Raw genomic sequence first — 18,153 nt, forward strand, 5'->3', positions numbered from 1 at the left:
TCTAAGAAAACTGAAATCATATCAAGCATCTTTTGTGACCACAATGCTATGAGATTAGAAATCAATTACAGGGAAAAAAACGTAAAAAACACAAAGATGTGGGGGCTAAACAATATGTTACTAAATAACCAGGACATCACTGAAGAAATCAAAGAGGAAATCAAAAAATACCTAGAGAAAAATGACAATGAAAACACGACGATCCAAAACCTATGGGATGCAGCAAAAGCAGTTCTAAGAAGGAAGTTTATAGCAATACAATCCTACCTCAAGAAACAACAAACATCTCAAATAAACAATCTAACTGTACACCTAAAGGAACTAGAGAAAGAAGAACAAACAAAACCCAAAGTTAGTAGAAGAAAATAAATCATAAAGTTCAGAGCAGAAATAAATGAAATAGAAACAAAGAAAACAATAGCAAAGATCAATAAAACTAAAAGCTGCTTCTTTGAGGAGATAAACAAAATTGATAAACCTTTAGCCAGACTCATCAAGAAAAAGAGGGAGAGGACTCAAATCAATAAAGTTAGAAATGAAAAAGGAGAAGTTACAACAGACACCTCAGAAATACAAAGCATCCTAAGAGACTGCTACAAGCAACTCTATGGCAATAAACCGGATAACCTAGAAGAAATGGATAAATTCTTAGAAAGGTACAACCTTCCAAGACTGAACAAGGAAGAAATAGAAAACATGAACAGACCAATCAGAAGTAATGAAATTGAAACTGTGATTAAAAACCTTCCAACAAACAAAAGTCCAGGACCAGGTGGCTTCACAGGTGAATTCTATCAAACATTTAGAGAAGAGCTAACACCCATCCTTCTCAAACTCTTCCAAAAAATTGCAGAGGAAGGAACACTCCCAAACTCATTCTAGGAGGCCACCATCACCCTGATACCAAAAACAGAAAAAAATACTACAAAAAAGAGAAAATTACAGACCAATATCACAGCTGAATATAGATGCAAAAATCCTCAACAAAATACTAGCAAACAGAATCCAACAACATATTAAAAGGATCATACACCATGATCAAGTAGGATTTATCCCAAGGATCCTTCAATATATGCAAATCAACAATGTGATACACCATATTAACAAATTGAAGAAGAAAAACCATATGATCATCTCAATAGATGCAGAAAAAGCTGTTGAGAAAATTCAACACCTATTTATGATAAAAACTCTCCAGAAAGTGGGCATAGAGGGAACGTACCTCAACTTAATAAAGGCCATATACGACAAACCCACAGCAAACATCATTCTCAATGGTGAAAACCTGAAAGCATTTCCTCTAAGATCAGGAACAAGTCAGTGATGTCCACTCTCACCACTATTATTCAACATAGTCTTGGAAGTCCTAGCCATGGCAATCAGAGAAGAAAAAGAAATAAAAGGAATACAAATTGGAAAAGAAGAAGTAAAACTGTCACTGTTTGCAGGTGACAAGTTACTATACATAGAGAATCCTAAATTGCCACCAGAAAACTACTGGAGCAAATCAATGAACTTGGTAATGTTGCAGGAAAAAAAATTAATGCCACAGAAATCTCTTGCATTCCTATACACTAATGATGAAAAATCTGAAAGAGAAATTAAGGAAACACTCTCATGTACCACTGCAACAAAAAAGAATAAAATACCTAGGAATAAACCTACCTAGGGAGACAAAAGACCTGTATGCAGAAAACTATAAGACACTGATGGAAGAAATTAAAGTTAATACCAACAGATGGAGAGATGTAACATGTTCTTGGATTGGAAGAATCAATATTGTGAAAATGACTATACTACCCTAAGCAATCTACAGATTCAATGCAATTCCTATTAAATTACCAATGACATTTTTTACAGAACTAGAACAAAAATTCTTATAATTTGTATGGAGATACAAAAGACCCCGAATAGCCAAAGCAGTCTTGAGGGAAAAAAACGGAGCTGGAGGAATCAGACTCCCTGACTTCAGACTATACTACAAAGCTATAGTAATCAATACAATATGGTACTGGCACAAAAACAGAAACATAGATCAATGGAAAAAGATAGAAAGCACAGAGATAAACCCATGCACCTATGGTCAACTAATCTAAGACAAAGGAGGCAGGGATATACAATGGAGAAAAGACAGTCTCTTCAATAAGTGGTGCTGGGAAAACTGGACAGCTACATGTAAAAGAATGAAATTAGAACACTCCCTAACACCATACACAAAAATAAACTCAAAATGGATTCGAGACCTAAATGTAAGACCGGACACTATAAAACTCTTAGAGGAAAACATAGGAAGAACACTCTTTGACATAAATCACAGCAAGATCTTTTTTGATCCACCTCCTAGAGTAATGGAAATAAAACCAAAAATAAACAAATGGGACCTAATGAAACTTCAAAGCTTTTGCACAGCAAAGGAAACAATAAACAAGACAAAAAGACAACCCTCAGAATGGGAGAAAATATTTGCAAATGAATCAACGGACAAAGGATTAATCTCCAAAATATATAAAGAGCTCATGCAGCTCAATATTTAAAAAACAAAGAACCCAATGCAAAAATGGGCAGAAGACCTAAATAGACATTTCTCCAAAGAAGACATACAGATGGTCAAGAAGCACATGAAAAGCTGTTCAACATCACTAATTCTTAGAGAAATGCAAATCAAAACTACAATGAGGTATCACCTCACACCAGTTAGAATGGGCATCATCAGAAAATCTACAAACAACAAATGTTGGAGAGGTTGTGGAGAAAAGGGAACCCTCTTGCACTGTTGGTGGGAATGTACATTGATACAGCCACTATGGACAACAGTATGGAGGTTCCTTAAAAAACTAAAAATAGAATTACCATATGATCCAGCAATCCCACTACTGGGCATATACCCAGAGAAAACCATAATTCAAAAAGACACATACACCCCAATGTTCATTGCAGCACTATTTACAATAGCCAGGTCATGGAAGCAATCTAAATGCCCATCGACAGGCTAATGGATAAAGAAGTTGTGGTACATGTATACAATGGAATATTACTCAGCCATAAAAAGGAACGTAATTGGGTCATTTGTAGAGACGTGGATGGACCTAGCGACTGTGATACAGAGTGACGTAAGTCAGAAAGAGAAAAGCAAATATCGTATATTAACGCATATATGTGGAAGCTAGAAAAATGGTATAGATGAACCGGTCTGCATGGCAGAAATTGAGACACAGATGCAGAGAACAAATGTACGGACACCAAGGGGGGAAAGTGGTGGGTGTCGGGGGTTGGTCGTGTGATGAATTGGGAGATTGGGATTGAGATATATACACTAATATGTATAAAATGGATAACTAATAAGAGCCTGCTGTATAAAAAACTCAATAAAATAAAATTCAAAATTTCAAAAAAAAAGACAGCAATGTTTACTGCACATAAAATAAAATAAAATATAATGTCTCCTTACCCACGTTAAAAAACAGGCAAAATTAATTTTGATTATATGTTTAACCAAATATAAAAATTTTATCATTTCAACATGTAATCAATATAAAATTATTACATTTTACATTATATTTTTCATAATATGTCTTCAAAATCTACTTCAATTATAGCTCAATTTGGGCACTACATTTTCAGTGGTAAAGTGAAATCTAGTCCTTCCCAAACAATAGTTTGTGTTTAATGGAAGCATGTTATCCTACTTCAGTTTTTAAATTTAAATTAAACTTACATAAAACAAAAAATTCAGTGCCTCAGCCGCAGTAGACACATTTCAAATGCTCGATAGCCACACGTGACTAGTGGTTACCGGTTTGGACAGAGCATAGTTTTGGGTCTTCTCTAGAATTTTGTTTGCACTTCTAGGGGACTCACGGACCCCATGAGCCTTGCTTTACATGTTCTTTGGTTAAGAATTGTCCTTTTCACATTTTATAAGCCAATTCACTGTTTAAAAGAAGCCTACAAGTTACTTTCTGTATGTTCACTGAACATTATTCAAATTTGCTCATGAATAAATTCCTTGGGCTAAATCAAGCAACTTTACAGAAACTGCAAAGTGAACTATTGACCTGGATTTAGAAAAATAAGCTGAGGCTATAATGGTTGAACCACTTTTGGTCGCTGCTGTTTATCACGGTCCTCTGGTTTGATAAGAGGATTTAACTTCTAGATATTAAAGTTACTGATTTTCACTTTCCTGACAAGTAAACTTTAAAAGTCTTCACTTTTCAGGGCACATACAGCTCACCCAAAAAACCAGGCAGTGGCTGCTGAACTTGCATAGATAGGGATTTATCCAAAGCCCTCTCCTATTTTAGCCAAAGCAACTGCTCGCCAATTCAAAGTTTCTTTAGACAGAAATGTATCCACTATAAAACAGGCAGGGGGAGCGGACTTTTGCCAGGTACTGCTCAAAACCCCCTAAGACTACTGCCACCGAAAGTCTGTAGTGCAATTGTTTTACCGCAGCGGCTTCAGGTCGCCGCAGCAAACCCGCTCGCTAGGCTCCGCAGCACCCTTCTTCCAGCGCCTCGCAGCCCTGCTCGGCCCGGGGGCGGAGGGGGGCGTGCCTTGGCTCGGGGGCGGGGCCTGTGGGCTGAGGAGCCAGGAGGCGGAAGTTCCCGGGGGCCGTGGGGAAGGCGTACACACCGCGAGTCACTTGTCAGCGCTCGTCTGAGGCTGAGGCATCGCCGCGCCGGACCCGAGGTGAGTGGCCGCCCGCCGGCGATGCGCGTCTCGGATCCCCGGTAGGGAGGAGGGAAAGAAGGGGTCGCCGTACGCAGAGCGCGTGGAGGGAAGCCCAGCTAGTGGAGAGGAGGGGGCACGCCTCGCGCCGGCTGGCTGCTCAGGTGTTTGCCGGACGCCGATCAGCGGAGGTGGGAGAGCGGCGTGGGAAGAGGAGCGCCCGGGAAAGGGCGGCGCGGGAGCGGGCCCCAGGCCAGAGGACGGGCACTGGAGCCCGGGCGGGCTGGGACGAGAGCGGCGGCGTCGCCGGGCACGCAACTAGGCGTCCGGAGATACTCGCGTCCTGCGCGAGTCTCCTGGGGGTGTGGGGAGGAAGCGGGTCTAAACGGGAACGGCGTGCTGATTTTTTATTTGCTCTCACGCTACTGAGAAGCATTTATTTCCCCCCGAATATTTAGGATTGTGTAACCTGTTAGGGGACAACTTCCGTGCGTCCAGAAATAAAGCTTGTTTAAAAAACAAATCTGTCATGAACGCCAGATTTATTAGTGCTCGCGTACTTGGTGGGACTTTTTTTTTTTTTAAAGACTGTGGTCCCGTTTGTTTGACAGTAAGTGGAAAAAGGAAGGGCGTATGGACAGGGCAGTCCTTGGAAAGAAAAATCGTGGCTGCGCAGGGCAGGGTAGGTCCCGGGTGTGATCGCCAGATCCTCTCCCAAGTCTGCCTTCCTGACCACGGGGACGTTGGAAGCCTCCTGCCTCGGGAGCAGCCGGCTTGGGAACCTTATTTGGCAAACAGGGCTAGGCGTGAACCTCTCTGCTGGAAAACTGTCTCGTCGGCTACTTTCACCCGGTGCCCGAGGCTTTAGTTCTTCCACTCTACCTCCACAGTCGCTCAATGTGGGGAAGAAGAGAATCTCAAGATACAGCTTTAATTTCAGACCCTTCTCGGAGAAATTCATCACGAGTTCTTTCCCTTCTCCCACCCACCGAAGAAGCTGGGATAGGAGTGTGGGAAATGCCAGGCTTCCTGCCTAAGTACTAGAGCGAAGACATTGTTTGGACTTTCCTCTAAAAGACAATCCAGCACGGTACAGAAGTGCCAACATTTTCTACGTGCTTGAAAGCAGAAAGGCTGCTCAATATTTCCTGCCTGGGCACTAATATTACCAGACCTGGAAAAGGCCGATAGTATTAACAGTTGCTTCGGTTTCAGAATATTTTAAGGCACGTGAAGCTAGCAAAGGGAGAGTACTGGAAGGGGAACGACACTAGAAATGAACTAACGCTGGTTCTGTAGTGTGGCTGTGACCTTGCCAGTGCTAGAGATTTTCATAACAAATGGGAGAAATCAGGACGGGAACTCGCAAGTAAAGGGAAGCTGCAGGTATATAGGTTGATATATGAATTAAACACATTTTCTTGTAGGGAACATTGGGATCAGAGGAAGTGGAACCTAACTTTCAAATTCTTCTCTTGACAAAAAGTTAAAGATTAAAAAAGAAGGTGGGGGGGTAGGCTGCCTGTGAAATATCTGTTGGCTTTACACACTTTTGATTTATATTGTGTGCCATTATCCAGTCTTTCTCTACAAGTTCTCTGAAACTCTTCTCTTTTATTACAGTGAGAAGGCAATTAGACTGTGTGGCTCCTTATTACCTCCTTACTATTTGTTTTTCACATATATCAAATAGCTTGACCTCTGGTTTGGCCTTTTCATCTTTTTAGTGTTTGCTGCATCAGTATTGACGTAATGTATTATTGGCTAGTAGTTCAGTGAACGACTATGCCAGTGGAAAAGCCCATTTTATTTCTGGGCAGATGCAGTGCAGATTTTCACTGATTTTTCTTTAAGAACTGGACTTATTTGAAAATTTTGCCTCATTTTCCCCATATGAGAAGATGGAATCTGCTTGCTTTTAATATACCCAGTGATTCGCATATCTACATCTGCCACTATTAATTTGGTGTGATGGAAAAGAAATTTTCAATGGGTTAAAAAAATGGCATAATATTTTAAGACAGATAATAGGTGATGATTTGGCTGAATAGCACAGATTTTCCAAGGAAGTGTGTCTGAAACAGCTTTTTTTTAAAATGTGGTTTTAAAATTATTACACATCTGTTATATTAATATTTTTAAAGAGGGAGATAATAGGTGTCTTAGTATTACATTTTAGAAGACCTCCATTCCTCCCAGTTTCTCCCACTCACACATAACCACCATAACAACCAACACCAAACTCCGAGTCACGCTTTTTTTTCTTTAGTTTTTTTTTGTTATATAAAAGTACTACCATGAGAGTCATTATGAGCACACTTCCAGCAAAATACAGAAGAAAGAAAGCACTGAAGCGCTGGTTCTTTTCTAAAGCTCTAATTCTTTCATGCATTAAGATTCACCTTTTATTCCTACCATGTTTCGTCAGACTTATACACTGTGTGGTAAATGCTCACTCCACTTTGCCTGATGAGGTCTGTATATAAAACAAAAAGCAGGTTCTGATTGAAATATCATTGTGCTAGAGTATTGCCCATCATTGCCTGTCCGAAGGAAATGGAAATAATTTCTTTGCGTGGAAAATAACATGTCCCCAGAAGAGGAAATACAAGTTGTAGTTTATAATTGGAGAGAAAAGTTTTATGCATTAAAAAACAACTTCTCGTTTTAAAGAATTTAGAGTTTGGGAAGCATGAATGAGAGTCTACCGATTTGTAGTTCCTTTCATATGTTAGGATAACTTAGAATTTAAGTAAGTGAAATTGAAGGACTCTTGCTAACTGCAGGCAGAAGGACAGGGAAAATCATTTTGAATTAAACCTGAAATAAAGTTTTGTTCTTTTTCTGTATAAGATGTAGTGTTGTAAAGTGCTTTGAATTAAAGTTTGTATGCAGGAAGCCACAAATTGTAGTGTAGCAAGTTGTAAAACTGATCAAATGTCTAGAAATATGCTCTGATACGGAATTTTTAGACTATGGAAATTGGCATGAGTTTAGAGATTATGTATTAGCTCATAGATTCCTTTTCTTTGACTGAAATGAGAACTTAATATGACTTATTTTGCATATCCCCTCTTCCCCCCAAAACAAAATACTGAAGATCATTTAGTTGAAATATGAAATAGGTTTTAAAACAAACATTTTTGTTAACCATCTAATTTTCTTTCACAGTTTCTTTCATTTTTGGGCATTGGACTCTGAGCCATTAGAACCATGAGCAACTACAGTGTGTCCTTGGTTGGCCCAGCTCCTTGGGGTTTCCGGCTACAAGGTGGCAAGGATTTCAACATGCCTCTGACAATCTCTAGCGTAAGCAAACTTTACAGATTTTATTGCGGATGTTCATTCAATGCATAGTCCTAGAAACATCACGGCCGAGTTGTTGAATTCTCTGGATGACTTGCACTCTACTTAATAGAATTGCTTATGGAATATGATCTCGGCAAACTTAGTTATGTATAGTAAAGGATGGGCTGGGGAGGGAATTTAGCAAGGATAATTGATTTCAATTAAGCTTATTTCCCCCCATCTTAATAATAAAATTGAAAGCATTTAACTGGGGGGACAGACTCCAAATCTTTGAACTGTCACTAATTTGGGGAGTTCTCTGGACCTTAGTTTCTTCATATGTAATAGAAGTTTGCACTGTGGGATTTTCACGGTCCCTTTCAGCTCCAAAAGCTGTTTATTAGAAACTGTTGATCAGTATTGAATAAAATGACTGTTTTTGGTGTTATTTCCTCAGCTCGCTCTCTGGTGAGGGGTTAGCCTACAGTAAAATGGCCAAAAGCTACTTACCTATGAAGAGAAAATGAAGGGCTTGGATGGCCAACTAGATAGTCAGCCTTTGAATGCTTAAGATTTGGCTGTTTACCTCATTATGGATTTAGTTTGAATGTATTCTGTGTATATATTTTAATGATATGTTTTCATGATGATAATGACACTGATGAAGGGAGTAATTATAGCTTTCATTTATTGAGGTTTGACTGGGTATCAGACATTGTTTCACTTTCATCTCCAGTAGGTAGTTATTGCTATTAACTACTTATATAACATTTCAGAGGGTTTTTTGTATATTCAAATAAATATGAATATCTACTCCCCTTTTAGTTACATGGTAGCATCTTAATACACACTGTTCCACACATTGCTTTTTTCTCAACAATTTACCTTAGAGAGCTTTCCCTGTTACTAGAGTTTTTTTCTTTTCTTTTTTTTTTTTTAATAACAGATGTACAGAATTCTTTTGCAGGGAAGTAAAATTTATTTAAGCAATCCCCTACTAAAGGGCATTTATACTGTTGCCAGTATTGCTATTACAAGTAATGCTTCAGTGGATATCATATATACATAATTATATATGTATAATTTTGATAGGTTATGCCAGTTTGCACTTTTGTGTAATACATTAAAAAATCTATTCCCCCAACAGCATTACCAGCAAACTTCTGGGGTTTTGCCAGTTCTTTACTTCATCTCAGTTAATTCTCACACCAACCTGTGAAGTAGTGGTTTTATTCTCATTGTAAAGAACTGCGCTGTGAGCTCCCATGGCTGGTGTGGAAGAACTGGCTTTCAAGCAGTTAATGCTCTGCTTCCTCCCCAATAAGCTTTATCATAAATTTAGGTAGATTGCTTCTCTAGTTAGATATTTAGAGAGTTATCTTTTGGTTTAATTATATATGTACTTATTATTTAATTATACACACACACACACACACACACACACACACACTGCTTCTTACAGTATGTATATCCAACTCGATTTTGAAAGATTAAAAGTACGTTTGTAACAATTACGTATCTCTATTAAAATACTTCAAATCCCAGTTTACTAATGAAGTTTTCCTTGTTTCTTGGCTATGGATTTTTAAAACAGTTATCTTTATCAAATTCCATCTTGATTCCAGTTACTCAGATTTTACAAGGAAACACATGTATGTAATCCAGACTGAAAGTTTTAAGACTTTGCCTGGTTGGATGAAATTTTAAATGTAAAGCATCTGTGTGAAAATGTGGCTTGTGATTTATTCCTGTTTGAGGGGGGCAGTATCTTTTTGCCTCCCACTGAAGAGCTATCATGAAGAAAGGAAGAATATTTGAATAGTGTCTGTTTTCACATTCTGTTTACATTATCTTACATTAATTTTGAATATCCTGGTTTATGATAATGGACTCAAGAAAATGATGGTTTAAATGCTTCCATTTTTTGCTGAAAAAAAAGTGCAGAAACAAATTAACACCTCCTGAAACACACTTTGTTGTTTGATTGTAGAAGTGCAAATGGAGTATGTAAATGTTGTGGTACCATACCTTTAACAAAGTTTTCTGTGCTTCAGTTTCCTGGCAGACAATCTGAGTTCCATGTTGTGATGCTGATACAACAGAACACTGTGTACATACATATGTGCCCTCTCCTGGCACAGAAGAAATGCTTTCCTTGTGTAGACAGAGTGTTAATTAAAGGATTTTGAACACACTGATTAAAAGAGACTACGGTAACAAAGCTGCTGAGTTATTTCTGTTCTCTTACAAAAGTCTCTGCCATCTCCTGAGACCTTTTTGGGCCTTGTGCAGTGGGGCATGCAATTCATTCCGGATTGGCGAGGAGGGGCGGCGGAGAAGAGGGAATGTTGGTGCAACTGTGCAGCTAGGCTGTTGGCCTTTCATTGTAGTTATTTTTAACCCCTTGTGTGGTTCAGTTTAAACAGGCCCAGAAACATTGCCTAATAAAGATGGGTGCCTAATAACTAATCTATATTGTGGTAGTAAGATTTTTAATGTTATACCTCATCTTAATTAGTTCTCTGGTTATATTTATTCTGCCTTAATTATGTAAAATTATTGGGATATATTTCAGTGGTCACCAGATTATTTAATTAGTAGTATCAAGAAGCAATTAAAACCTGAAAGCATGCCTTAAAACATGTAATTTAGTGATTCTCTTATTTTAATAATGTATGTGGAATTCTTAACAAGGTCTGGCATGGTATTCTCTCAGTTGTTATCTTTTACAATAATGTGAAATTAAAAAGAAAAAATTTAGAGACTTGAAACATCAAATCCCCATAATTTTAGGGAACATAGCAGTTATATATTTTTTTACTTACAGTCTGTTGGAATTGATAAAGAAAAATAAACGTACAGGTTTGTGCTTCGCTAGGAACCTGCATCTATATATAGTTCAATAAGTATACAGTATTTCCTCTGGTCATGTATTATTATGTTGAACGCCAAAGGGCTCTTTACGTTCCCTTATAATATTGGAACTCTGTGATATCAAATGTATTCGAGATAAATAAGCCATTGGCTGGGACTTGAACATTCTGTTTTCTTGAGATTTCGTTACCAGCATAGGAATATATAGATTATGACTTGCTTCATAAAGCATACAAACTGTAAAATTTTAACATTACTCTCAGATTTTGTTCCCCGTCTCTTTTGTATGAGTTTTGCATACTTTTTTAGTAGGTGGGTTTCTAAGATAAGATTGGTGATTGTTGCAAACTTTTTGAAAAGATCCTCAAGTTGCTGTAATTGCCTGATCCTATGTCATTGTCTTCAATTTCCTATCCTTAAAGTGGTGTGTTGGCTACTGGAGTTTGCAGGCTGTCTTTTTATGACCCTGTATTTATGGAATTGCCTTGAAGCCATGGTATGTGAGGATGGGTTTTATTGTAGCAGTGTGGGTTTGTTGGTCTTTGCCAATATATTTTATAAGAAGAAATAGGAGACTTGTTGCACAGTTCAAGGCCATATTTTGGCAAGTTGCTGACCCTCATGATGGAATTACAAGAAAGATAGGGTATTTGTGAATAACATGTTAAGTACAGCATCCTAAAACTGAAATACTCTGCTTGTGTTATTTTCTGATGTATTATATTAGAATTTTTCCCTTAGCTGTCAATATTTGGATTTCCTGAAGGTGATCTCCCATTCTCTATAAACACATCTATGGTGTTTCTTTTTTTTTTTTTTTTTTTTTTTTTTTTTTTTTTTTTTTTTTTTGCTGTACGTGGGCCTCTCACTGCTGTGGCCTCTCCCGTTGCGGAGCACAGGCTCCGGACACACAGGCTCCACGGCCATGGCCCGCGGGCCCAGCCGCTGCGCGGCATGTGGGATCTTCCGGGATAGGGGCACGAACCCGTGTCCCCTGCATCGGCAGGCGGACTCTCAACCACTGCGCCACCAGGGAAGCCCTATGGTGTTTCTTTAGCAGATAAAATGAGGTCAGACATTTTAATACCCAAATAATAGAGATTTTGATTCTCAACAGTTAGGGGAGGATCATTTGTTACCAGGTCAGACAAGATTTTAGTTGGATTTGAAAAGCAGAAGAAATGTACCATTTCCTGGAGTATGGAGTCCTGTTTAGGAGTATTACATAGAACAGAGAAACAGCCGTGAAAACACTTTGCTGTGAATTCATTCATTCAGTAATTAAAAGGATACTTCCTAGAAGCCATTGAAGAAGAGACAAAGCATTGGGGAGTACAAAGGTTGGGGAGAAAAATAAATACAGTACTAGACAATGTCATAAGACCTGTCACAAGACAATATCTGATGGAATGACAGAGATACAGATAAGTGTTTCTCAGTTTCAGTGGGCACAGACCTTTCATATCTGTTTAGGGGTAGAGGGTTGGCTTCCTACAGGAGAAATTAATTGAACTGGTCCTTGAAGAATGAAATCTGAACACCTCAAAGTCAGTATTTCTCTGTGTTGGTTTTCAGTTCAAAGTGAAGACGAAGACTTTTCTTGCCATTGCTTGAGTCTGAGTGAAGCTGTGAATATAGCCGAGTGATTCTCCAGGCAGGCCAGCTGCAGAGTTTCCCTCCTAGAGGCGGGCAGAAAGAGACTTCCCGTCCTCAAGCTGAAATGGGAGAACCATCCTCCCTTGAATAAATGGGCCCATTGTTAATTTTAAGCTGTTGAGTATTTTCTTTTACATTCCCTTCCAACTACCCTGTTATTATGCCAAGTGAGAAAGTTGATAATTTAGCTTGTTTAACTGAATAATGTACATTTCACATGTATGTTTACCCTCTGCTTTTAAAATATTAATCACCTTTTGTGGGGGGCTCAGAGACCTGTCTTTTCCCACGTGGCAGTTTTCTGTCATTTGTGGTCGCGAGGGTCAAGAATCTCAAGATAATTCTGAAGGTGTTTTTCTGGTTTGTTATTTGTAAAGAAATGAAAATCTTTATCAGTATGTTTTATTGTAAGTTAATAGTTTGAGGAAAAAAGGCTTTTTTTTTTTTAGTTTTTAATGAATATTGGGCATTTTGGAAAGTTATTGATTAAAAGGAATTTTACTGGTATGCAGGATTTTTGTATCTGATGGAAGAAACAATATTGTAGAGATTGGGTGAAGTAAGAATAGCACTTTAGACCTAAGTAAGGGAGATTTTCATACAAGCTATTCACCTACTCATGAGTTAGGTCTAATATTTGCTTACTTAAACTCAGAATAACCAAAGCCTGTAGCCTTGTTTTCAGTCATTTTTGAGAACTTCCAATGCAAAGAGCTTGTCTTTATAATGGTTGTTGGTTAGGCTGCAGTGTGAATATATAGTTAAACTGAATATACAGTTAGTCTTTGTCTGAAATATCCTGTTTGCAGTAGTTCTTACCCAGGTTCTCATGCACTGCAACACTGGTCATGGCTTTTTCCCCCAGTTACAACTGCATGGAGGAGAAATCCGATATGAGTTAGTTAATCTAGGAGCAAACATTGCTCCAGATAAAAAGGGGTTGTTTCTTTGGCATCTTGTTATTATTTTTTTAATTAATTAATTTTATTTTTGGCTGCGCTGGGTTTTTGTTGCTGGGCGTGGCTTTTCTCTAGTTGCGGCGAGCGGGGGCTTCTCTTTCTTGCGGTGCACGGGCTTCTCATTGCGTTGTCTTCTCTTGTTGCAGAGTATGGGCTCTAGGTGTGCAGGCTCAGTAGTTGTGGCACTCAGGCTCAGTAGTTATGGCTCGCAGGCTCTAGAGCGCAGGCTCAGTAGTTGTGGCGCACGGGCTTAGTTGCTCCGCGGAATGTGGGATCTTCCCGGACCAGGGCTCTAACCCGTGTCCCCTGCGTTGGCAGGCGGCTTCTTAACCACTGCACCACCAGGGAAGCCCCTCTTTGGCGTCTTATAAGAGACAATTATGTTTCAGCTTTAGGAGGTGAGACTCTAGGCCTTTCTTTGAATTTTTGAAATGTAGAAATATTGAGTATACGATATAAAACTTGACAAAACAAGATCCTCACGTGAAATGTTAATATATGTATGGATTTGCAAATAAGTGACATAATATTGGGAATGAAAAGAAAACATTAGTTTAAGAAAGTAATGAGCAGTGACCATGGTGACCCCTAATTTAGGTATTCTGGGTGCAGAGCCACTGTATAGCCCTGCTGGGAATTCAGGTTTGTTTTTAATTACAGAGTGGGAAAATCACTTTTATAGCATAGATACTCTTTTTTTTTTAAAGGTAATAAAATATTTAGGTATGGACAGAGCAGACAGTATTGAATGAATGTTTAAAGTCAGGCTTGGAAGAATTTTTTATAGTATTAAAATGGAATCTCTCAAATCTTCACTTCCTCATCTCCTGTCACCTTATTATCATTTCTTTCTTGTTGCATAAGTGGAGTTATCTGTCCTTCTGTAAATACTCAGATTTCTTTCACAGCTGAGTTTGTTACCCATTTTGTGTGATAATTACTGGAACAAAGTTCATCAACCTCATTGGCATTTAGTCCACCTGGCAGGGCTAAGCGGTTGCAGCAAGTGTCCCTGTCCAGCCTAAATGGAGGAGAGTAAAATGAACTGGGGATTGATGGGAGGGAAAGAACAAGTTAGATTGAAAGAGAAAAAGAAAGAGGCAGTTTTTAAAAGGTCACAATGGGAACAGTTATTTACTGGGTCAGATTTGGTACTCAAGAAATCTTCACCCTTCACCCTTTTCCCCCTTCTAAAGTTTGGTTAATTTATGCTTTTCTTTAGGTAAGATATTCATATGCGTTGAAAGCCAAATGACTCAATAGCCTTTAGAGGAAAGAACCTCCTGTTGTCCCGTCATTCATTTCCTCTGCCTGGAAGCAACCAGTGTTAGCAGTTTCCTGTGTATACTCTCAGGGATAATCTGTACAGATGTGTGAAAATACATATATATCCTCATCATCCCCCTTTCCAACACAAATAGTATCCTTAAAAGTCTGCTTTTTTTTTTTTTTTGGCATTTTGCTTTTTTCACTTAACCCCAAGTCAGTAAATATATCCTCATTCTTTTCGTACAGCTGCATTGTATTTGGATTTATCATAATTTATTTAACCAGTTCTTATTGATGGACAATTAGGTTGTTAGGTTGTTTCTAATCTATTTCTTTTAGTAACATTGTAGTGTAATTTTTGCATCAGTAACTATATCTATCTGTATATGGCATATATCTGAGCATACTTGTGAGATAGATTCCTAGAAATAGAATTGCTGAGTCACAGAGTTGTATGCAATTGTAATTTTGATTGATACTGCCAAATATTTCTATAGGGACACTCCTACCCACAGTGAGAAAGCCAGTTTCCTCATACCTGTGCTAGCACACGTTTGGACAGACTTTCATCTTTTCCAGTCAGATGGGCCTATTTCCATCTTTCTCCTTTTTTACAGGGCTTAATCACAGGTATTCTACAGAGGCTTCTGTATGTTTTTAAGTGGCTCTTTATTTTTCCATTTTGCATGAGAATATACAAAATAAAGATGTGCTGACCTTCTTTAAATGATTTTTTAACTTCTGGGGGGATGCTATTTATTTGAATTTTTTCATTTAGAGCTTTGGTTAATAATTATCCTCTATCATTTGTTTCCTATTTCCAAACGGATTTCCTCTCTTTGTTAACATATTACTTCCAATTACATGGTGAAAGATTTTTTTTTGTTTTTTATGGAATAGTTTTTGGCATAGTGCCCTGTCATAGACTTTCTGAAAAACTAAGCAAATCACCTTTAATAGATTTCAGGTTGTTGCCTTTGGAGTTTCTCCAGCAGCCTGATATATTGTGGAATTTTAAATCCTACTCTTCTCTAGCTCCCCTTATGGATGTGACAAAGAGACTGACCATAATGAGGTATTTGGCCTGGTCCTTGGCCATAGTAAAATTCACCCTTAGGAACCTCACTGTTTTCATATCAGCTGTTATTAGCCTCACTGTTTTCATATCAACTGTTATTAGCCAGTGGAGCATAACAAGTCACAACGGTTTCCAGTGTTTCATAGCAGAGTGAGTCAGGCATTGTGAAGGCATACTAACGTGTGGCACGATGTATTTCTTCATTTTACCTGGGTGTAAGCAACAGAGAGTGTAAGTGTTGGTAACCTTGGTGACAAGAAGAGTCAGAATGCCAGGGATGTTTGTATTTTATGTGCTTAAAGTTGAGGGAAGGAGGAATTTCCCTTTACTATGCTGTAAAATTTTTGATGTGATGAGAAGTGTTTGGAACTAGATAATAAGTTGCACCATTTGTTATCTGAATTTTGTGACTTGTTAAACACTTTTTCCTAGGATTCAAAAAGTGATTTAACAATGACCACTGTTCTTCATTATAATTATCTTGGGTAAATTTTGATTTACCAAAAGAGGAAGTGTTTTTTTTTTTTTTTAATGACATTAACAACCGAATCCCATTTACCATTGATTCCATAGGGGCTTGAGTGTTGTGATTTGGTTCCATTGAGAATCCAGTTACAGTATGAGACCAGTATTTCTCAAATGATTTCTGAGATATTAACTTTTAGAGATGGTAAAACTTAAAAATTTAGTAACGTTGTATAATGCTAGCCAGAGGAGATTGTACATATGTTCTGAAAGGGTTTTCTTCTTGAGAAAAGATACTGGAGGACAAATATCCTTTAGAAAGCAAATGCTTTGTTCCTTAACTAGCAACCCTTAGGGATGTTCTAGAGAAAGAAGTTTGTAAATCAATACAAGCATTGTTATACATGTAATTTTCATGACTTTGGACATTCTCTTGAAGTATTTCCATGCTACTGACTTCCAAATATTCTACGAATGGTTCTTTTGATCTTTTTATACTAGGCATTTCTGTTTATATGTACCTTTATTCATTCTGGAAGATTCTAGTTCATATCTAATTCTCAGAGTGACACTTTGATAGCTTAGCAGACAGAGGTGTTTCCAAACTTCATCAATGGCTTGTTCCCCCGTAGGCTGTTTCCTCATCTTCAGGGTGGCACCTTGCTGAGGCAGGAGTTCTAAAATCCTGCATTTAATATATTAATCCCGTCAGACCCACTTGACAGAACTGAGTTCACAGTCCAAGATGCCTGTTTTGAACCCTGAAGTCCTTGGTCTGTCTGTTCTTCATGCACAGTACCTTTAGCCCTACCCACCCATCCATCAGGGCACATTCATATACTAGGTGCTCTTTGAAATGTTTGACGACTCCAACTCACCTGGGTCTCCTTTCTTTCCTATATTAAATAATAATAATGAAAATACACTGACATTTATTGAGCCCTTGTTACTGCCTAGGCCCTGCTGTAGATATTTTGCACATGTTCGATTATTTAATCCTCATAGTGACCCTCTGAGGAAGTATGATTTAAAACCTCTGATTTGCAGATGAAGAAACAGAGAGAGCAGTTAAATAAGATGCTCAAAGTTACACAGCTAGTAATTGCTTAGGCTTAGGATCTGATACCAGACAAACTGAGTAGTAATACTGTAATGCTTTTAACCAGTATACTCTGTTTTCTGGGAATAGGTGACAGTTTTTACTACTGACAACCCAGTTTATATGTGTTTCTTAAAGAGAGAATCAAAGACTTGTGTAAATGGGAGTAACTGAGATTATTTTTAAAACTATGACTAGTTTCTAAACTAATCATTAACGTCATAAGTGAGATTTTTAAAATGTACCTTCTAGGCCTAGACTTTGAATTCAGGATGTTTAGGGATTCTCACATGCCTTATGGATGTTTCTCATGTACCATCGAATCCCATTTTGTACACTAATGTTTGGGAACATTATGTAGCTTTTATTTTTTTTTAATATTTTTATTATGGATCTTTTGTTATTTAGATCACTTCATCAAAAAGATTAAGGCTAAATTGCAGTGGAACTGCCACCGACTAAATAATGTGACAGATCTGCTTTTCTCGCAACTACTGGTCTTTTCACTTTTTTCAGGGTTCAGTCAACATAGGTCAAATCCTTTTTGGAAATAAATGTCAGTTTTAATAATATATGATATCAGGCTTCAGTTCTATTTATGATGCTGAAAGTATCTTTAGAACACTTTGAAGTTGGCACATTACTTATAATATTTTAATACTATAAAATTTAATAATGAATGTTAAATTTACCAAAGACTTCTGGAGGAGTCTTTAGTAAATTTAACCAGTATTTAACCAAGTATATAACAAGTATAGTTGGTTTTGTTTCATACCTCATTGTTAAGCTAAAGT

At 37.9% G+C, this 18,153-nt stretch overlaps 1 protein-coding gene across 3 annotated transcripts in view; it reads left to right on the plus strand.

Annotated features, from left to right (window-relative positions):
- Nucleotides 1-4,621: 4,621 nt before the first annotated feature.
- The window catches only part of PDLIM5 (PDZ and LIM domain 5), a 217,039-nt gene continuing 203,507 nt past the window's right edge, over nucleotides 4,622-18,153 (plus strand). For 2 of the 3 annotated variants that reach the window (XM_081228028.1, XM_081228030.1), the window contains exons 1-2: nucleotides 4,622-4,692; nucleotides 7,843-7,980. In XM_081228028.1, the coding sequence (XP_081084154.1) occupies nucleotides 7,885-7,980 (96 nt within the window). In that variant the 5' untranslated portion in view covers nucleotides 4,622-4,692; nucleotides 7,843-7,884. The remainder of the gene's footprint in view (nucleotides 4,693-7,842; nucleotides 7,981-18,153) is intronic. The other variant, XM_081228029.1, reaches the window with a different exon arrangement.

This window comes from Mesoplodon bidens (assembly GCF_964165515.1).
Source record: "Mesoplodon bidens genome assembly, chromosome: 1".
NCBI lineage: Eukaryota > Metazoa > Chordata > Mammalia > Artiodactyla > Ziphiidae > Mesoplodon > Mesoplodon bidens.